This window comes from Thalassophryne amazonica, chromosome 12 (genome assembly GCF_902500255.1).
Source record: "Thalassophryne amazonica chromosome 12, fThaAma1.1, whole genome shotgun sequence".
In the NCBI taxonomy this organism is placed as follows: domain Eukaryota; kingdom Metazoa; phylum Chordata; class Actinopteri; order Batrachoidiformes; family Batrachoididae; genus Thalassophryne; species Thalassophryne amazonica.
The window spans coordinates 87,075,487-87,096,543 of record NC_047114.1 but is presented as its reverse complement, the minus strand read 5'-3'; the positions used below and the strand labels follow the sequence as shown (position 1 = coordinate 87,096,543).

Sequence of the window (21,057 nt, the reverse complement as noted above, 5' to 3'; positions counted from 1 at the left end):
AAAGAACGCTGATCAGGATATTAATTCACCTAATATGAAATCAGTAAAAATCAAGACAAAACAAAAACAAAACAAAACAACAAAAAAAAGAGAGAAAATGGTCAAAAATAACTTTAATTCATTTTAATTTTAAACGTTTATGCAAATAAGACAAAGTATTTCAAAAATTGCCGTTTTGTTTGAATTGATTTTTATACAAACCAATGTTTTCACAAAGGTTTTGAGAAAAAAAAACTGATTATTGGTGATTATCTTTTGCTGATCATCTATAGCTGCTCCAGGAAATGGTGGAAAATGAAGAAAAGGAATCAATAAAAGAAAAACACAAGAACAGCAGATCAATATGTGGTGTGAGTATAAAATCAATCAATCAATCTGCTGGTCTACCAATGAGGAAGTTACAGGCTTCTATAATACACTTAGTGAAGTCATTAATGCCACATAAATCCTGTCCTTTTTGTGATGAATCGGTCTGAAAACCTGATCGTGAAGGGGAAGTTGAAGTGGAAAGAACCGTTGAAGCTGAAGAAACCTGCCACAGTGACGTGTCACCTCCAGTCACAGCAGAGGACAGGTATTCCCCTGGACCGACAGCATGACATTTGATCCCCCTGAGGGTCATCAGGTGGACGGAGGCAGTTAAGAACTCCTCCGAGACACGAGTATTTGGTTCCATCTGAAGGTCTCAGCCACTTGTTCCTGTACTGGATTTCCCTCCCTGAACAGGACATGCCTCTTCCACCCAAAGCACCACTTGTATGATCTTGGATCTTCTCAGATTGTGGTCACGCTGGACCTCCAACTGGATCATGTCCACAAAACTTCGAGCTACGCTGAGGGAAATGCGCACTGACATCGCTATGGCTGTCAACGACCCCTTCCCGCTTGTTTATGGTTTGGCAGACAAAAACATCATCACTGAGCAACTGCTGAAGGTGAGTCAGATGAGTGAGATTACTATGCCTCAATGTAACCTCCAGCATTTATTATTGCAGTCCGAAAGTGTATGTAAGTGAGATATCTGCAGGACAATCCGCTTAAAATGGTTATCTCGGGCTCTTTATCTGAAGGACACTCTGGAAAAGGAGGGTCGGGAAGGAATTCACAAGGCCATGTACTCCCTCCTCACCTGGATCCTAGAACAGAGCAGATCCACCATTCAGTCCTTCTGGAGCAGTCTGACCAAGGATTACAACATGGACAGCTATCCCAAGCTGCAGACGCTGCTCACTGATCTACAATCTAGTACGTAACGTCCAAGTGCCAATGAACGCTTACAACATGATTACTATGCAATAAATTCAATATTTTGTGTTATAAATTTATATTTACATTACTTTTTTGGTATTATTTGGTTTATAAACCTGCTGCTAAAAGTAAATGTCATTCTGCTTTTTAAAACATTATATATTATCAATGTAATCCTTCTACAGCCCCCATCCTTTTCAATACCTTTGCAAATCAAGTGTAGTTTCACGTGGATGTGGGATGAACTGAATGAATCCGAATGCAACTTTGATGACATTTTTTCTTTGCTTGATTAAGTTTTGATTATGATGTCATACAGAAAGAATGAGTAGAAAAAGAAATCAAAGTGGTCAGAATTCTAACTTTCACCCATCTAAACTATTCTGGTTCTTTTTTTGACAGGAAGAGATGTTGCATGTTCAAGACATGAGAAAAATGGGCCCAAAGCACTTCAGAGCAGAAAAAGGAACCAGGAGGACAAGAGGACAAAGTTTCATGATCAACATTCACAATACCAAGCAAAGACAAGTGATGGGCCAGGTCACAAACAATCCATTAAAATCAATTGCTACATCAAGGAGATTAATTAAAGGGGTCATATTATCCAACTAGGGTAGTCTTCAAAACAGATAACACTGGCCAATAAATTTATTCGTTTTTTTCTTGCATGGACTTTGCGAACGGATTTAGGGTAATTTTGGGGTGCTGAATCCAAACCTGAGCTCAGATTTCCTCTATCACATCACGTTTCTTTTGCAATCTGCATATTCTATATTGATGAATTATGGAAAAGTTGCTCAATCACTCATGACTTTGACACCGCTAGTCCTGCACAAAATCAGAGTTTTAAAACTAGGTTCGCAAAATGTGAACAAGTGCCGTAATATCGTTTATGGCGCTGAAGACGTGTGCGAGACTGCAGCTTTTGCTTGAATTCTTGATAAGAGAAATATGTTTTCATATTTCAAAAATGTGAAGTGATTGGCAAAAACTAACACTCGATTTGGACTCAGTGCCCCCAGATTATCCAAAATCTGTTCAAAAACTCCATGCAAGAAAAACTGTGTTGACCAGAGTAATGTTTGAAGCTTAAATAGTTTTGCACTCGTTGCTTTATACTGAGATATGAAACTTTGTGACATTTGTTACACAAGTCTAAAACTGACTGGTTCAAGTTGAAATTTAACTTACAGGATGTAAATTGTCATGGTTTAACAAGAAACCCCAAAAGTATTAAATTCTAAATGGCACAAAAAGCCTGATTTTGCACAGGATGACCTCTTTGAAATGACGAAACAGATTCCTTCTTGCGCAGCATTATCATGCTTGTGGTTTTGCATTTATTTCAAAGTAATTGTAAATTATAGAATTACTGTACAAATACAAATTATAGTGTATTTGTTGTCTTTCTGATGCCTGATTCTCTTTTTTTTTTCTCTCTTTTGAGGTGCGACTCCATCCAGATATGGGTGTGGTGTCTGTTTCTGTAACCCTCCTGTCCTGTATATTTGTTTTGTGAATTGTTTTGTAAATTGTGTTGGTAGCATGGACCAAGCAGAGGGTCACCTCTTTGAGTCTGGTCTGCTTGAGGTTTCTTCCTCAAATCATCAGAGGGAGTTTTTCTGTTGTGTGGGCCGCCAGAAGAGGAGGTACTGCTGGCCCACCACCAGAGGGCACCCTGCCTGAAGTGCGGGCTTCAGGCACGAGAGGGCGCTACCGCCACAGACACAGCCGGGGTTGACAGCTGTCACTCATCAACTCATGACAGCTGTCACCCATCTCCACTTCATCAATCCACTCCATAAAAGCCGGACGTCATCTCCACCAACAAGCCGTAGGAAGCTGCAACAGTTCCTCGGCTTTGCAAATTTCTACAGGAGGTTCATTAAGGGCTACAGTCAGGTAGTTAGCCCCCTGACAGCCCTGACCTCTACAAAAGTCCCCTTCACCTGGTTGGATCGGTGCGAAGCCGCGTTCAAGGAGTTGAAATGCCGGTTCTCGTCTGCACCAGTTCTGGTGCAGCCCGACCCTAGCCGCGAGTTTGTGGTTGAAGTGGACGCCTCTGACTCAGGGATAGGAGCCGTGCTATCCCAGAGCGGAGAGACCGATAAGGTTCTTCACCCGTGTGCCTACGTTTCTCGCAGGTTGACCCCAGAACGGAACTATGACGTCGGCAATCGAGAACTCCTTGCGGTGAAAGAGGCTCTTGAGGAGTGGAGACACCTGTTGGAGGGAGCGTCTGTGCCGTTCACGGTTTTCACTGACCATCGGAACCTGGAGTATATCAGGACCGCCAAGCGGCTGAACCCCAGGCAAGCTCGCTGGTCACTGTTCTTCGGGCGTTTTGACTTCTGGATCACCTATCGCCCCGGGACCAAGAACCAGAGATCGGATGCCTTGTCCCGGGTACATGAAGATGAAGTCAAGACGGAGCTGTCGGATCCACCAGAGCCTATCATTCCTGAGTCCACTATCGTGGCCACCCTCACCTGGGACGTGGAGAAGACCGTCCGGGAGGCCCTGGCACGGAGCCCGGACCCAGGAACCGGTCCGAAGAACCGTTTATACATCCCACCAGAGGCCAGAGCTGCAGTCTTGGACTTCTGTCACGGTTCCAAGCTCTCCTGTCATCCGGGGGTGCGAAGGACCGTGGCAGTTGTCCGGCAGCGCTTCTGGTGGGTGTCTATGGAGGCCGACGTCCGGGAGTATGTCAAGGCCTGTACCACCTGTGCCAGGGGCAAGGTAGACCACACAAAGACACAAGGACTTCTGCAGCCTCTACCGGTGCCTCGTCGCCCCTGGTCCCACATTGGCCTGGACTTTGTCACGGGTCTCCCACTGTCCCAGGGCATGACGACCATGTTCACGATAGTGGACCGATTCTCCAAGGCGGCCCACTTCGTGGCCCTCCCAAAGCTCCCAACGGCCCAGGAGACAGCAGACCTCCTGGTCCGCCACGTCATGCGTCTGCATGGGATACCAGCGGACATCGTCTCGGACCGTGGTCCTCAGTTCTCCTCCCAGGTGTGGAGGAGTTTCTGCAGGGAACTGGGGACCAGCGTGAGCCTCTCGTCTGGGTATCATCCTCAGACGAACGGACAGGCAGAGCGGGTCAACCAAGAACTTGAACAGGCTCTCCGCTGCGTCACATCCGCGCACCCGTCGGCCTGGAGTGACCATCTGGCCTGGATCGAGTACGCCCATAACAGCCAGGTGTCCTCTGCCACCGGCCTCTCCCCGTTCGAAGTGTGTCTGGGGTATCAGCCCCCACTGTTCTCCGTGGTGAAGGGAGAGGTCGGTGTGCCCTCGGTCCAGGCCCACCTGCGAAGATGCCGACGGGTGTGGCGCACCGCCCGCTCTGCCTTGTTGAAGGCCCGGACGAGGGCTAAGGCCCATGCAGACTGCCGGCGTTCCCCGGCCCCTGCTTACCAGCCTGGGCAGGAGGTATGGCTATCAACAAAGGCTATCCCCTTACAAGTGGACTCCCCTAAGCTGAAGGAACATTACATTGGACCATTCCAGATCCTCAAAGTCCTCAGTCCGGCCGCAGTGAAGCTGAAGCTACCAGCTTCACTGCAGATCCACCCGGGCTTTCATGTCTCACGTGTCAAGCCATACCACACCTCCACCCTCTGCACTCCTGGACCGGCGCCGCCTCCTGCCCGGATCATCGACGGGGAGCCTGCATGGACAATGTGCAGGCTCCTGGACGTCCGTCGTAAGGGCCGGGGGTTTCAGTATTTGGTGGACTGGGAGGGGTATGGACCAGAGGAACGCTCCTGGGTGAAGAGGAGCTTCATCCTGGACCCGGCCCTCCTGGCCGACTTCTACCACTGTCACCCGAACAAGCCTGGTCGGGCGCCAGGAGGCGCCCGTTGAGAGGGGGGTCCTGTTGTGTGGGCCGCCAGAAGAGGAGGTACTGCTGGCCCACCACCAGAGGGCGCCCTGCCTGAAGTGCGGGCTTCAGGCACGAGAGGGCGCTGCCGCCACGGACACAGCCGGGGTTGACAGCTGTCACTCATCAACTCATGACAGCTGTCACCCATCTCCACTTCATCAATCCACTCCATAAAAGCCGGACGTCATCTCCACCTCGCTGCCGAGATATCATCTACCTGTGAAGGTAATTTCTCTGCTGACTTAAAACTAAATAATAGTCTGAACTCTTTTGCAGCCGTTTTCCTGTGGTGTGCCTTATCTGCTGGATTGGCGTTTGGTGTGAACAGCGATGGCTTCGCTTCACACCCAAACCAGATAAGTGGTTTAACAGGAGCCGCACGAGTGTGTGATTACAGGTGGAGGTGACTTTCCACCTTCTGACTGTTTTTGTTACTGGGTGTGCACACAACCACATCTCACTGTTTGTGCTCCTCACCAGCAGTACCAGATCCAACAGTCGGGGACGGTGATCACCTGGGAATTTGGGACTTGGCGGCTCCAGTATTCACCAGGTTCTGTGGCGGTGGAAATCATGTGGTTCCGGCTCTTCTCAGGACAGACGTCTTCTATCCTCGAGACTGCCCACACGTCACCTTTGTGTATTGACTGCTATCAGATTCTGTGATTGTCTGTATAATCGTTGTGCACATTCACAACATTAAATTGTTACCTTTTGGCTCATCTATTGACCGTTCATTTGCGCCCCCTGTTGTGGGTCCGTGTCACTACACTTTCCCCAACATTTTCCTTACTACTGTTGCCTGTGCGCTTGCTCTGGGGGTTGGTAAGGTTTGAACTTACTTGTGTGAAGTGCCTTGAGGCAGCTTTGTTGTGATTTGGCGCTGTATCAATGAGATAAATTGAAATTGAATGTGTTGTGGTGTGTTGGCTGCAGGGGGAAAAGTGAAGTTGTACAGAGTGAAGAGTGAAGCACCACCTCTGCAGCTGCCCTCTGGAAACAGTAACTACAAATCAAATCTACAATCAACAAAAATATAAACGCAACACTTTTGGTTTTGCTCCCATTTTGTATGAGATGAACTCAAAGATCTAAAACTTTTTCCACACACAATATCACCATTTCCCTCAAATATTGTTCACAAACCAGTCTAAATCTGTGATAGTGAGCACTTCTTCTTTGCTGAGATAATCCATCCCACCTCACAGGTGTGCCTTAGACTGTCCACAATAAAAGGCCACTCTGAAAGGTGCAGTTTTGTTTTATTGGGGGGGGATACCAGTCAGTATCTGGTGTGACCACCATTTGCCTCATGCAGTGCAACACATCTCCTTCGCATAGAGTTGATCAGGTTGTCAATTGTGGCCTGTGGAATGTTGGTCCACTCCTCTTCAATGGCTGTGCGAAGTTGCTGGATATTGGCAGGAACTGGTACACGCTGTCGTATACGCCGGTCCAGAGCATCCCAAACATGCTCAATGGGTGACATGTCCGGTGAGTATGCCGGCCATGCAAGAACATTGCATTTTCAGCTTCCAAGAATTGTGTACAGATCCTTGCAACATGGGGCCGTGCATTATCCTGCTGCAACATGAGGTGATGTTCTTGGATGTATGGCACAACAATGGGCCTCAGGATCTCGTCACGGTATCTCTGTGCATTCAAAATGCCATCAATAAAATGCACATGTGTTCTTCGTCCATAACAGACGCCTGCCCATACCATAACCCCACCGCCACCATGGGTCACTCGATCCACAACACTGACATCAGAAAACCGCTCACCCACACGACGCCACACACGCTGTCTGCCATCTGCCCTGGACAGTGTGAACCGGGATTCATCCGTGAAGAGAACACCTCTCCAACGTGCCAAACACCAGCGAATGTGAACATCTGCCCACTCAAGTCGGTTATGACGACGAACTGGAGTCAGGTCGAGACTCCGATGAGGATGACGAGCATCCAGATGAGCTTCCCTGAGACGGTTTGTGCAGAAATTCTTTGGTTATGCAAACCGATTGTTTCAGCAGCTGTCCGAGTGGCTGGTCTCAGACGATCTTGGAGGTGAACATGCTGGATGTGGAGGTCCTGGGCTGGTGTGGTTACACGTGGTCTGCGGTTGTGAGGCTGGTTGGATGTACTGTCAAATTCTCTGAAATGCCTTTGGAGACGGCTTATGGTAGAGAAATGAACATTCAATACACGAGCAACAGCTCTGGTTGACATTCCTGCTGTCAGCATGCCAATTGCACGCTCCCTCAAATCTTGCGACATCTGTGGCATTTTGCTGTGTGATAAAACTGCACCTTTCAGAGTGGCTTTTTATTGTGGGCAGTCTAAGGCACACCTGTGCACTAATCATGGTGTCTAATCAGCATCTTGATATGGCACACCTGTGAGGTGGGATGGATTATCTCAGCAAAGGAGACGTGCTCACTATCACAGATTTAGACTGGTTTGTGAACAATATTTGAGGGAAATGGTGATATTGTGTATGTGGAAAAAGTTTTAGATCTTTGAGTTCATCTCATACAAAATGGGAGCAAAACCAAAAGTGTTGCGTTTATATTTTTGTTGAATGTATTTTTACATAGAGCTCTCCATCACATGTTTAAGCAGTGTTCTCCTCAGGTGTGCAGGCAGTGTGTTCTACAGCCCACACAGCTGTTACTGTGACCTCATCGTCTGGCTCCGCCGAGCCGCCGCTCAGCCTTGAAGCCGGAGAGAAGATCCACGTCAAGACTCTGTTCGGCACAGAGGGTGAGACACATTCAAAAACACGTGGATCCATGGGATTTTGTTGTTGTAAATATGCATTTTAAAATGCTGAATACATTCACATTAATTCATGTGCACAAATGGTGTCAGGGTTTGAATCTTTGTCTAGTTTTCTGTTTTATTTTCTTTGGTTTGTTTTGTTATTTTTCTGTTTTGCTGTGTTTTTGTTTTTCTGTGTGTTCTTTCTTTGCTGGGTTTTTCTGCTTGGGTCTCTCTGTCACTATCTCTCTTGTCTGTCTCTTGGTTCTTGGTGGTGGGTGTTTCCCTTTCTCTGGCCACGCCCTTGTTCTGGTGCTTTCCATGCACACCTGTTTCTGATTTGCTGATTATCACCTGGGGTTAGATAGGATCACTGGGTGTGTTTGCTCCTCGCCAGTTTGTTGTGCCTGGTGCCTGCGTTCCACCTCTGTTCCTGCATTTCTAGTCCCGCCTGCTTCATTGTGTGTACCTGAACTCCAGCCTGTTGCTTCGACCATGCCGATTGCCTGATGATTTTTGTACTGCTGCTTTGCCTTGCCTTACAATATAAAGCGCCTTGGGGCAGCTGTTTGTTGTGATTTGGCGCTATATAAATAAAATTGATTGATTGATTGCATTGACCCTTTTGATAGAGTTTGAATGCAAATGTGGAAAATTTGGGAACATTTACAAAAAGGACACCAGAAAAACTACACAGCTAACAACAAACACAGCTAAGATGGAGACTGCCGTCCTTTAGGTGGCGCTATTCTCCTTCACATTTTCTAAACATCATCCTGCTGTTCATCTATTCTGTTTCATATAGTTCTGGTTTTATGGTCAAATCACTTTGTAGAAACCCAAATCATTATGTAATCACTTTTTTAACAGTGATACTAAACATAATGGGATTTAATAAATTTTCTTAATAAATTCTGTCACTCAACAGGCACAGCCAGAAAGTGCATTCAAGTTGATGGTGATTATTACTCCTGCCATCCACCAGATGACACAGAAGATCCATCTGAAGCCACAGCTGCTAAAACCAGCTTTCACCACAAGAGGGAGACAGAAATAAGCATGGTACAAATGACAGGAGTCCTCCTAAAGCACAAATTCCTATCATCCATCTGAATGTGTGTTTACTTTTTGCACAGGTGCAGAGTCACTACAATGATGATGAATGCACAGTGTGTAAAGACGGAGGCGAGTTGATATGCTGTGATGGTTGTCCTCGAGCTTTTCATCTGTACTGCCTTGAGCCTCCGCTCACATCCATACCAAGGTACCAGATTCAACATTTAAAGGGGTCACAGTGAGTATAGTAATTTTTAGCTACATTTTATGCTTAGACATAGTCAGGGTGTCATGTTAAATGTCCCCTAAATCCTACCTGTAATGGCCATGCATGTAGAAGCTGAAGCCCAGGATTTTTATAACTGATACCGATTTTGATATTTGATGATTCTAAATTGTGATATACTGCTATATCGACCACTCCTCTTTTTCCCACAGTAGTTTTGTAATAAGTTATCACCAACACAACATGACAGAATGCAGTTTTGAATTTTTTTTAAACTGTCCCATGGCTGATCTTTTGTCTTTATTTCTTTTTAATTATCATTTGCCACTCATTGTAAACAGTGTTACTGATTTATCTGCAAGTCGCTCATATCGGCTGATAATATCGGCTTGCTGATTTATCAGATGGGTTCTTGTAGAAACTACACTGCTGTTAGGGGAAAAAAATCAGCCTGACATATGTCGTTTTAGATTTTGGTGATGTAAGTCACGGAGGTTCATATTTGGATACCTTCAAAAACTCAGTAAAAAAATCCACAGTGAAACTAATGCAACATGATGACAAACAAAAATATAGAGTGATCCAATCAGGAGCATTTGTTTAGCTTATTGTGTGATTTGCACTAAAGGGCCATATTAAAATGTCTTGTTTTAGCATTTGTACAAAAAAAAAGGTTAAATGTAACATTTATTTCTGTAAATTTGCAGAGGCTCATGGCAATGTGAGCAGTGTCATGTTAACAAGATGAAAAAAGAGAAGGCACAACTAGGTTTACAAGTAAGTGACTAATGCAGAGGTTAGAGAAATTATAATATTTTATAATATGCTAGCCACTGTCAAAAATAATTTTAACATAAATGTATCTTGATTATTCTCACAGTTTTATGAAATATTAAGTCCCACAAGTGATAGAAAAAGTTGAGAATTACTGAATTTCTGGATATGGAGTGAACTAAGATTTATACTTGACATTGTTATGTCAATATGTTGGGTTTGAATACTGAGGAGCCCAACATGCTAACCTTGTTTAGCATTAGCATATGCTGTCATGGTAACCGCAGTTACCAAACTTGCTATGTACGTTAGTTAGCCTCAACAAAAGAAGTATATTGATGAGTAACTCATACAGTAAGTTAATATCAATGGAAGTGATGTTTCCACCAGTTAAAATATTTCAGCGTAATCCTGCTGTTACACACACAGGCAACTGTGTTTCAAATATTACTTAAAAAAAAAATAAGTTCACAGTGACGTCTTGTGTGTCAGGTGTATGACCAGTGCTCAGGTGGAGAGACGGTCAGTGTGAAGGAGGTGTGTGGCATTTGCCGCCTCGATGGACGAGACTTGACTCGCTGCCTTCAGTGTCTGGAGCATTACCACTCACACTGCCACTTCACCAAGTAAGTCAACCTCAAACCCACGTTTTCTCAAACAGTTACTGGAGACGCGAGTGTGTTACTTCATCCCAGAGCCTTTAATTACCTTAATCTCACGGTATCCCAAGCAGAAAACTTTGATAGCCTTAAATGAAACCCTACGGGAAACAGAAAAAGTTGCACTTCCTTGACTGGCCACTTGAGGCTGGACCCAAAACAGAGCACGTTCCCATAGGAGTCCATGTTAAAATGTCCAAGTTTAGAGCAAATAAACATATTTATTATATGGCTGCAACTCTATGATCTATGATTGGCGGTTGGATATTTCCCATATCGGACTAGTTTCCATGACAATCAGTCCGAAACACGTATTTTCTTTACAAGCCAGAAGCTAAAAATGCAATTAGAAATAGCAAGTCGAACATGAACGTACTCCATAAATATCTAAACGGCATCTGAAAAAACGCGCAGATAGAAAACTTACCAGCTAATGACCGGAGCAAGTTCTTCATGGAGGTGAAGTGAACAGGTACAAGCCGTCAGCAGCTTTCATATTCGGGTGATACTGTAAGTTTGCATGTTTATATATATATATATATCTATATATAAAATAGCCATATAATAAACGAATTATTAACTTCACTTGATCAGTCTGTATGGGGATATCAGACCGACGTGTTGCCGTACAGACCTCACAGTTGGTTAATAATCTTTTATTATACCCTGCTTACAAAAATCGGTTTTGGTCTCTATAGAGCGTTTCCTCCTCCACGATAACGGAATTTTTTCATTACTTCTTAATTTAAAATGCTTTAAGCCATACAATTCTGTATAATTTGAGTCGTGGTCCCTTTGCATGACAGTGACGGAGCCCAGTCACTCTGCCCCTTGTAGCATCTGACCGTAGCTCACTGTCCGCTCGATGTGGCTGCTGGCTGTTGTGGAGGGCTGGGTCTCTTTTGTTTGGAATATTTTATTACATTTTACATTATTATATTTTATACTATTTCAGATGTTCCTGCTGCAATACTCACGCTGACTGAAACTCTCGTTATATTTAATGTATGCTAACAATGACAGCACATTTAGCAGCTATCAGTAGTCTGATCAATTAGGTTCCGTTAATGCAGAATAACTGAGAAAATAAGCGGCTCATAACTTTTAATGTCCACACTCACCAAAGCAAATTGTAAGAACCTCTGCACAGTCTCCAAAAATATGATTTAATAACCACCCTAACCGAGGTTAGCCTGTTAACTTAGATGGTTCGGACTCAAAGGGAGGGGCGTGTTCAGGCTTCTTTCATCACACACGGAGCGACCAACACTCTGCCCCTTTATGCATTAATGAGTTCATCGTGAATCAGCGCGGCTGTTCTGGGTCTCTATAGAAAATCTATGGGTGATATCACACAGGTTTTGTCCAGTATATATGCAGTCTATTCTGCATCCTGACCTGTTTACAACATGCTTGTAATACTGTGGATTTCAGTTTATCGCAGTATTGATCAGTAGTGTGCATTAAGGGCGTGTACTTACAGTTATCACTGTCTCACTAATGGTGAGTAATGGATTGAAAATCAACCCGCCAGTTGGATGTATAATGTGTACTGTATATGTGGATCAATAGTTGTGCAAAATGATTCTAGATAAGACTAATGAAGAGGAAATATCATTTATATCTCTGGGTAGCATCTATATGATATATTGATGATACGTCAAATTGCTTAGTCCACACAATAACAAATTTTCACTTCTAACTACTGGCATCAAATGATTTTTAATTTCATTTTTCACAGCACTGAAATTCTGTTTAAATAATTTAACAACTGTAGGCCCTTTTTAAATTTAAAAATATATATATTTTTTATAGAAATAACATCCCATTATCCAATTAATCTACACAACACACATTGAGCAGTTTTCAAAATTAATTGCATTTTAAGTGTTGTTGTTGTTTTTGTTTTTTTTAATCCAGAACATTTGGGACACTGTTTTGGAAAAGATATTGCTGTAGAATTTTAAAGGTGGCCATATCTTGAAAATTGTTCTTATATCAACATTTTAGATTAAATATTGTTTAGGTGTTATGTTAAACATCTAAATCTCACTCCAAAGAGTCAAAGTCTGCACTTTTAACTACCCTGCTGTAGGCTATGTAGGCCTGCAATGGTTTATTTGAGATTTTAAAGTTTAAAACTTTGGTAAGCAGAATTTAAAAGTATTGAGTTGATTGTGTGGAATGGGTTGTAATATGATAGCCGCGATTCTATACTAGCATGGAGAGGCATTGCAGACCAGACTGACTGGTTAGCTAGGATGTAGCACAACCTGCTAACACAACTGCTAGCCAATAATAAATTAACAGTTACAAGAAATGACTGCTTTTTTCACCACACAGTATTGTCTTACAACTGAAAGTGAACTACAGTTGTATACTGACCTTTTTAGAGATGTTATATTTTGGTATGTAGAATCTTAAAAATTTAATTGCGTGGTGTGGCCCACTCCCGCGTTAAACTACCACGGAGAGCCATTGCAGACCAAGGTTGCTAACTAGCCACAACAGACAAAAACAGTTACTTGGGGTAAATCGTTTTATGATAAATATTACCTATAACTTTGGACATTTATTTTAGACAAATAAAATAGCATGAAAAGTAATGTGTACATTTTTAAGTATGGTAGATACATGAATTCATATCTGAATTTCAACCAGGAAAAAAGTCACAGTAAATAAATATATTTATTATAAACACCCCAGGAGATATTGCAACAATGACTGCTGTGTGTCTGTTAATTAGGATTTCAACATTTAATTACATCCTCGTTGACTATGTGATTGCTTTTAATGATGTAATTGGCACAGAGTAATCACTAAATATGAATTTGGCTGTTCTAGTGATTGTGAATATTTTGAAATAATGCACAATAGGGATGTGGCTTCTACCTGTGCAAACATCTTATTGACTGAACTTTGACTTCATGGACGTTTAATGATTCATTTATTTAATGTTATTAAAGGAAACAGTTTTTTGAAATAATAAAATAACTGCACTTTAAAAAGCCTTTGTTTTATTTAGAAGCGTAGCAGCAGGTGTGACATTTCAGAGACGACAGGTGAGCTGGACCCTCACGACATTTAACCACATGAAGGTCTCCTCCGCAGCTTCAACCTCTTGGTGGAATTTTTGGAGGCACTTTCCACACATTTTGAAGAGCAAAGATGTTCTCTTCTTCCTTCTGGAATATATATATATATATATATATATATATATATATATATATATATATATATATATATATATATATATATATATATATATATATATATATATATATATATATTATACCTATATACTCCACTGACAAAACAATGATGAGTGAGAACAAAATTAAAAATTACAGCAAAACAGAACATTCTTACTGAGTGCAACAACAAAGTCCAATGATCACGACAGGCAGATAGATGGTTACCTTCAAGAGGTGGGGATGGACCAGTTGTCTGCCTGGACTGTTGCCATCCGGGACCCAAGGCGGTTCCGTGGTGTGGTGCATACGGCAATGCCATGGAACCTCCTTACAGCAATATGTTGTCACACAGTGGCACACAAATCATTGTCACTCACACTCACTCTGCCTTGTTAGAGGTAGATCCATCTGCTTGTCCTGCTCCAGGTCCTGGGGGAACTGTGCAGATGCCGGGTCCAGAGGCCTACAGGTGTGTCTCCACAGCTTCTGACTCTTATGAATGATCTGACTTAAATGTATAGAGCCTCAATCTCATTTCATGTCTTGATAATGTCCTCATGGGTCTTTCCAGCTCACATCATCAGCAATTCAAACTAAACAAAGCCAGGAGCAGAACCCGTCACTCCCTGAACCCATCCTCCATAAAGATGAACTGGACGGCATCCTGGGAGACGTATGTGAGGCTCAGTTACATAATTGTCAACACCATAGACAGCCATGTTTCTTCAGGTGTAGGTTGTCATGGTAAAAAAAAGAATGGTAGTAAAGATGTTTATTGTGTTGGTTGTCATGTGACTTGTGTATTTATTCTGCTGTTTGTGTCTCAGCAGGGTTCTATTGATGGCATTTTGCAGTGGGCTTTCCACAACATGTCGAGGCCCGTTCCCGACTCTCAAGGATGTTACCAATGAAAGACAGTCTTTGGTAGAACACTTTGAATTAAACTGTACAACCCATGGACAATCCCAATTTGTCACTAACCTGAAGGTTTATTCATTAACCTCATGAATGACACATTAAAATGCCATTTCTGTTCTATCTCCATATCTACGTAAACAATGTGTTACTACTTACTAACATGACTATTTTCAGATTTAATATGAATACAAGGGAGTTCGATCCTACGTGGACACATGCCCATGGGATCTTAACCACTTGGTCATCTTGATACATTCCTGAACTTTTTACAATACCTGTGAACATGATAAAAGCCATGGAATTGAAGTCTTCACCGCTGCTTACCTTGGGCTTCCAATATGTAGACGTGGGTTCAGTTCCCAGTCATGCAAGCTGTTTGTGTCCTTGGGAAAGACACTTCGTATGCATTGTCCCAGTCCCCCCAGCTGTACAGTATATAGATACTGGCCTTGGATTCGAAAGTAGCCCTGTCCAGGAGGAGTCATAGACTCTTGTTTGCTTCATGCTACAGAATCCAAAGATAAGCACCAACAGACCTCAGGACCTGTGGAGGACTTACTTCAAATTGGTGCACGCAGTGTAGACTTTTGATGACTTGATTTTTTCAGCAGTTGACAAATGAAAAAGTTTTGTCAAAGACCTCATGGTGGACACATTAAAGTGATACATATCAACAGGGTGTTTGCAAGCATGAGACCATTTGCAAGGGATCCAATTTGGTGCATACACAAGCATTTCCACATGGTCATTGCAGCAATCCATGTGGTCACGGCAGCCTTTGTTCACTCATAATGTAATGTAAAGGGTGAAAGGGTGCAGGCAGAAGCAAAAGCTTATATACACCCACCTCTTTTACTATATATATATATATATATATATATATATATATATATATATATATATATATATATATATATATATATATATATATATATATATATAAACAAATACAAAAGGAACAAAGCACAGATCTTTGAGATTAATCAATGAATGGAATTTTCTCATCACAACAAAATAAATAATAATGCACAATCCAAAGGAAATAATAACAAATCAGTAAACTTAATTGTCCATACTTTAATGAGAGATTATATTATTTTTATAAAGTCTTTAAAAGCTGACTAAAGTAGGGCGTAATTTAATATGTTCAGGACAGATGTTCCAAATGTTTACACCTTTTACAGAAACACAGTGACTTTTTACAGTAGTTTGAGTACTTCATTTATCAAATAATAATGTTACTATCAAATGATAACTGGAGTCTTTCATTTTAAACAGATCTTGGACATGTTGAGATAGAAGTTTGTTTTTTGCTTTATACATGGTTTGTATTGTAATATAATCAACTAAGTCCTTGAATTTCAGAATATTCAAACAAATAAATAGTGGGTTTGTTGGCTCACGGTAAGGTTTAATACTGATAATTCTTATGGCTTTCTTTTGCAATAAAATTATTGAATTAGTGTTTGTTTTATGTTTCCCCAAACCTCAATACAATATGTCATATATGGAGCTATTAATGAATAATATGAATAATTAGTCATTGGGAAAGGTCAAAAAGGCATTAAGTTATTCTTATTCTGACACCTTGTGACAAATAAGTTTCAAAATTGACAACAGATTATTGGTGGTGTTTAGCTGTGTCTTCTTGTGTGGCTCTGCTGCCCTCTGCTGGAAAATATCACCATGTTCACTCATTTGTTGATCCATTGACTGTGAAACTGAGAATGCTGCTTAACCAACAGTGTCATCTGCTCTTAATTTTAACCGCCAACTATTAGTGTTAACCTTAGTGAGTAAGACTGCCTATTAATTTTTTGTTAATGCAGCCAGTTAGTTGTCAAATGTGCTATGTCCAGTACAGAAAGCAGCATGCTGCACATCTGGAAGTCCCTCCATTCAGGGAAAGCTTTCATCTCTGCCAGTTACTCCAGTTACTGTCTTGCATAGGTCACTATAAGGTCACAAGTAAGACTTCTGCAGTTCTGGAGTTTTGCGTGCATCATCATCACCATCATCATCTTGTTAAAATACAGTTACGACTGTGACTTACTGCAAGATCACATTGACGTTTTAACATGCCATAGTACAGGGTGAGCACAAAAAACACACCTTTATTTCAAGTAGCTAGAATATCAAAACTTTTTGCAATATGTTTGTAAATGACTGCAGATACATAAACTCAAATCTTTATTTTCACACATGCACAATTTCTGTGCACCCCCGATCACGCCAGATATTCTGCAGAGAGTCTGGACTGAGTAATGGGCGGGACGCACCTTGAGTGTCTGTGATACCAACCGACACCACATGAAATGTGTAAGAGATGCAACAACATGAAACAATCACATATAAAGTTATGAATGACGACATCCATTAAATCCATTAAAGTATAATTCTAATCCAATTACATTTGTTCTGCAAATCTGATTGGTTAATCGTGTGAGATTTCAGAGCATAAGATATCGCGTTTACGGTGGCAAAATATTTGACCCTTTCACATTTGATGTATTACTCCGCGCCCTGACCGATGTCAATAATGGCACTATATTAGTTTGCGGATTAAGATGGAGCCTTCAGTGGTGAAGCCGTCTTTCACAGAAAACACAGATCCAGGTCCAATTACCATTTGTGCCCTGACCGTTTTGCTACGCGTATGTCAATAATGGCGCTGTCAGGTGAGAGTGAGAGAAACTAGTGCAGCGATGACGATGCCGGTACGCTTTGCTGACCGAATTACTTACAGAAAAATAAACCATGTAAACGATGGAACTGAAAGTAGAGAAGCTTGAATCTTCGACTGGACTGGGTTGCTTGACGTGAGGACGTTTCGCTTCAAATCGCAGAAGCTTCCTCAGCTAAAATTCTTGTTCTGGTAGTCTGACATCTGTCTTGACTCTTGTAGAGAAGAATGAATTGAACCAGAATGGGAATAACCAACCTTTTGTCTGATGATTTGCGCAAATCCGCAAATCATCAAATGAAATCAAATTAAATCAATTTTATTTATATAGCGCCAAATCACAACAAACAGTTGCCCCAAAGCGCTTTATATTGTAAGGCAAAGCCATACAATAATTACAGAAAAACCCCAACGGTCAAAACGACCCCCTGTGAGCAAGCACTTGGCGACAGTGGGAAGGAAAAACTCCCTTTTAACAGGAAGAAACCTCCAGCAGAACCAGGCTCAGGGAGGGGCAGTCTTCTGCTGGGACTGGTTGGGGCTGAGGGAGAGAACCAGGAAAAAGACATGCTGTGGAGGGGAGCAGAGATCAATCACTAATGATTAAATGCAGAGTGGTGCATACAGAGCAAAAAGAGAAAGAAACACTCAGTGCATCATGGGAACCCCCCCAGCAGTCTAAGTCTATAGCAGCATAACTAAGGGATGGTTCAGGGTCACCTGATCCAGCCCTAACTATAAGCTTTAGCAAAAAGGAAAGTTTTAAGCCTAATCTTAAAAGTAGAGAGGGTGTCTGTCTCCCTGATCCGAATTGGGAGCTGGTTCCACAGGAGAGGAGCCTGAAAGCTGAAGGCTCTGCCTCCCATTCTACTCTTACAAACCCTAGGAACTACAAGTAAGCCTGCAGTCTGAGAGCGAAGCGCTCTATTGGGGTGATATGGTACTATGAGGTCCCTAAGATAAGATGGGACCTGATTATTCAAAACCTTATAAGTAAGAAGAAGAATTTTAAATTCTATTCTAGAATTAACAGGAAGCCAATGAAGAGAGGCCAATATGGGTGAGATATGCTCTCTCCTTCTAGTCCCTGTCAGTACTCTAGCTGCAGCATTTTGAATTAACTGAAGGCTTTTCAGGGAACTTTTAGGACAACCTGATAATCATGAATTACAATAGTCCAGCCTAGAGGAAATAAATGCATGAATTAGTTTTTCAGCATCACTCTGAGACAAGACCTTTCTAATTTTAGAGATATTGCGCAAATGCAAAAAAGCAGTCCTACATATTTGTTTAATATGCGCATTGAATGACATATCCTGATCAAAAATGACTCCAAGATTTCTCACAGTATTACTAGAGGTCAGGGTAATGCCATCCAGAGTAAGGATCTGGTTAGACACCATGTTTCTAAGATTTGTGGGGCCAAGTACAATAACTTCAGTTTTATCTGAGTTTAAAAGCAGGAAAATAGAGGTCATCCATGTCTTTATGTCTGTAAGACAATCCTGCAGTTTAGCTAATTGGTGTGTGTCCTCTGGCTTCATGGATAGATAAAGCTGGGTATCATCTGCGTAACAATGAAAATTTAAGCAATGCTGTCTAATAATACTGCCTAAGGGAAGCATGTATAAAGTGAATAAAATTGGTCCTAGCACAGAACCTTGTGGAACTCCATAATTAACCTTAGTCTGTGAAGAAGATTCCCCATTTACATGAACAAATTGCAATCTATTAGATAAATATGATTCAAACCACCGCAGCACAGTGCCTTTAATACCTATGGCATGCTCTAATCTCTGTAATAAAATTTTATGGTCAACAGTATCAAAAGCAGCACTGAGGTCTAACAGAACAAGCACAGACATGAGTCCACTGTCTGAGGCCATAAGAAGATCATTTGTAACCTTCACTAATGCTGTTTCTGTACTATGATGAATTCTAAAACCTGACTGAAACTCTTTAAATAGACCATTCCTCTGCAGATGATCAGTTAGCTGTTTTACAACTACCCTTTCAAGAATTTTTGAGAGAAAAGGAAGGTTGGAGATTGGCCTATAATTAGCTAAGATAGCTGGGTCAAGTGATGGCTTTTTAAGTAATGGTTTAATTACTGCCACCTTAAAAGCCTGTGGTACATAGCCAACTAACAAAGACAGATTGATCATATTTAAGATCGAAGCATTAAATAATGGTAGGGCTTCCTTGAGCAGCCTGGTAGGAATGGGGTCTAATAAACATGTTGATGGTTTGGATGAAGTAACTAATGAAAATAACTCAGACACAAGGAGGTTATTCCCTAATTAGAGGGAGACAGAGAAATGAGGTTGGTATCAAACAGGCCATCTGGTGGACCAGCAGGGTAACTGCAAGACTGAAAAGGTATACACACACACACACACACACACACACACACACACACACACACACACACACACACACACACACACACACACACACACACACACACACACACACACAAAACTATGGAAATGCACTATAAAAATTAAATTAATCTCTCATTTAAAGAGAAAATCATTTAAAGTGAAAATCCTTTGTTGTATTTAAATGCTGTAATCAAGACATTGAGTATTCTATAATCACTTTGACAAGTGCTCTGTTTACCAGAAATCCTTTTTTTTTTTTTTTCAAAAAATGAGTTTAGGCAGTTAATCTGAAACAATTTAATTTAATTTAATTAATTGCTCTAATTAGAGCAATTGTTTAGTCACTAGCCTATAGCAGTCTGCCTCTCGGTAGGAGGCGTCTGGTTAGGTTTAAAACTCCAGCTTTTGTTGCTTCTGTTTATTCTTCTCTACAAGAGTCAAGACAGAAGACAGACCGACCACCAGAGCAAGAATTTTAGCTGAGGAAGCTTCTGCGATTTGAAGCGAAACGTCCTCGTGTCAAGCAACCCAGTCCAGTCGAAGATTCAAGCTTCTCTACTTAGCTAGAGCGGTTGTCGCTCACAGTTGACGTTAAAAGCTATTAGGTGCTAACCAGTGCTAACATTATGCTTCCATTAAAAAGCAAGTAAAACAATTTTTTATGGTGAAAATGACACAACTATTGGCAAAGATAGTGGAATGTTTGAGGGTCAGACAAGAACACGGTGATATGATTGAGATCTGTCAAAGGACAAGGTCCAGGTCAACATTTTGGGCCAGTGCTTATGTACACAGGACCAGTTTAGAATGGCTGTTTCAATAAATCAGTTAAAGATACACTCACAGCTACTGTCAAACACTAATATGAAGTCAACTTTGCAATCTACTGAAATACAGAACACATCTGCTCTCACTGAGCACGTATATAGCTCCACTTTGTGCACGTGCACATTTACACATCTCACCCTGAGGCCGTTACTTCACTATTCCAGCGGTGGATAAAACAAAGTTCTTTGCAGCTTCACATCTCTTCTGCGGTACTTGAATTAAGCAGCGACATGATCAAGGAGAAAAATTCATTTCACAGCTACAATAAAGTGAAAGACTGTCATCATAAAGTCAATATGTGATGTCACAGCGCCGCTCGAAGGCGGCTGTGGTAACTACGACCGACACTATGAGGAAAAACAGCCTTGGATTCATTAATGACAGCGGTTTGGCTCTGATCTGTGTGCACAGTGACTCACATTTACTAGGC

General features: G+C 41.8%; 1 protein-coding gene across 1 annotated transcript; it reads left to right on the top strand.

Moving 5' to 3' along the window:
• The first annotated feature begins 579 nt into the window (after positions 1-579).
• aire (autoimmune regulator) lies at positions 580-14,784 on the top strand. Its single transcript, XM_034182619.1, has 12 exons — positions 580-935; positions 1,071-1,245; positions 1,627-1,788; positions 6,083-6,148; positions 7,780-7,908; positions 8,834-8,967; positions 9,042-9,169; positions 9,895-9,964; positions 10,454-10,587; positions 14,211-14,283; positions 14,386-14,487; positions 14,645-14,784. Exons 1-12 carry the CDS (start codon positions 759-761, stop codon positions 14,723-14,725), a joined length of 1,431 nt encoding a protein of 476 aa, XP_034038510.1. The 5' UTR covers positions 580-758; the 3' UTR covers positions 14,726-14,784.
• The last annotated feature ends 6,273 nt before the right edge of the window (positions 14,785-21,057 follow it).

Bases quoted from the DNA above. Each gene is read 5' to 3' on its own strand.
- aire (XM_034182619.1), top strand. From the start codon at position 759: ATGATCTTGGATCTTCTCAGATTGTGGTCACGCTGGACCTCCAACTGG. The intron at 1,246-1,626 runs GTACGTAACGTC...CACCCATCTAAA, and splicing joins GCTCACTGATCTACAATCTA to CTATTCTGGTTCTTTTTTTG. The intron at 7,909-8,833 runs GTGAGACACATT...GTCACTCAACAG, and splicing joins GACTCTGTTCGGCACAGAGG to GCACAGCCAGAAAGTGCATT.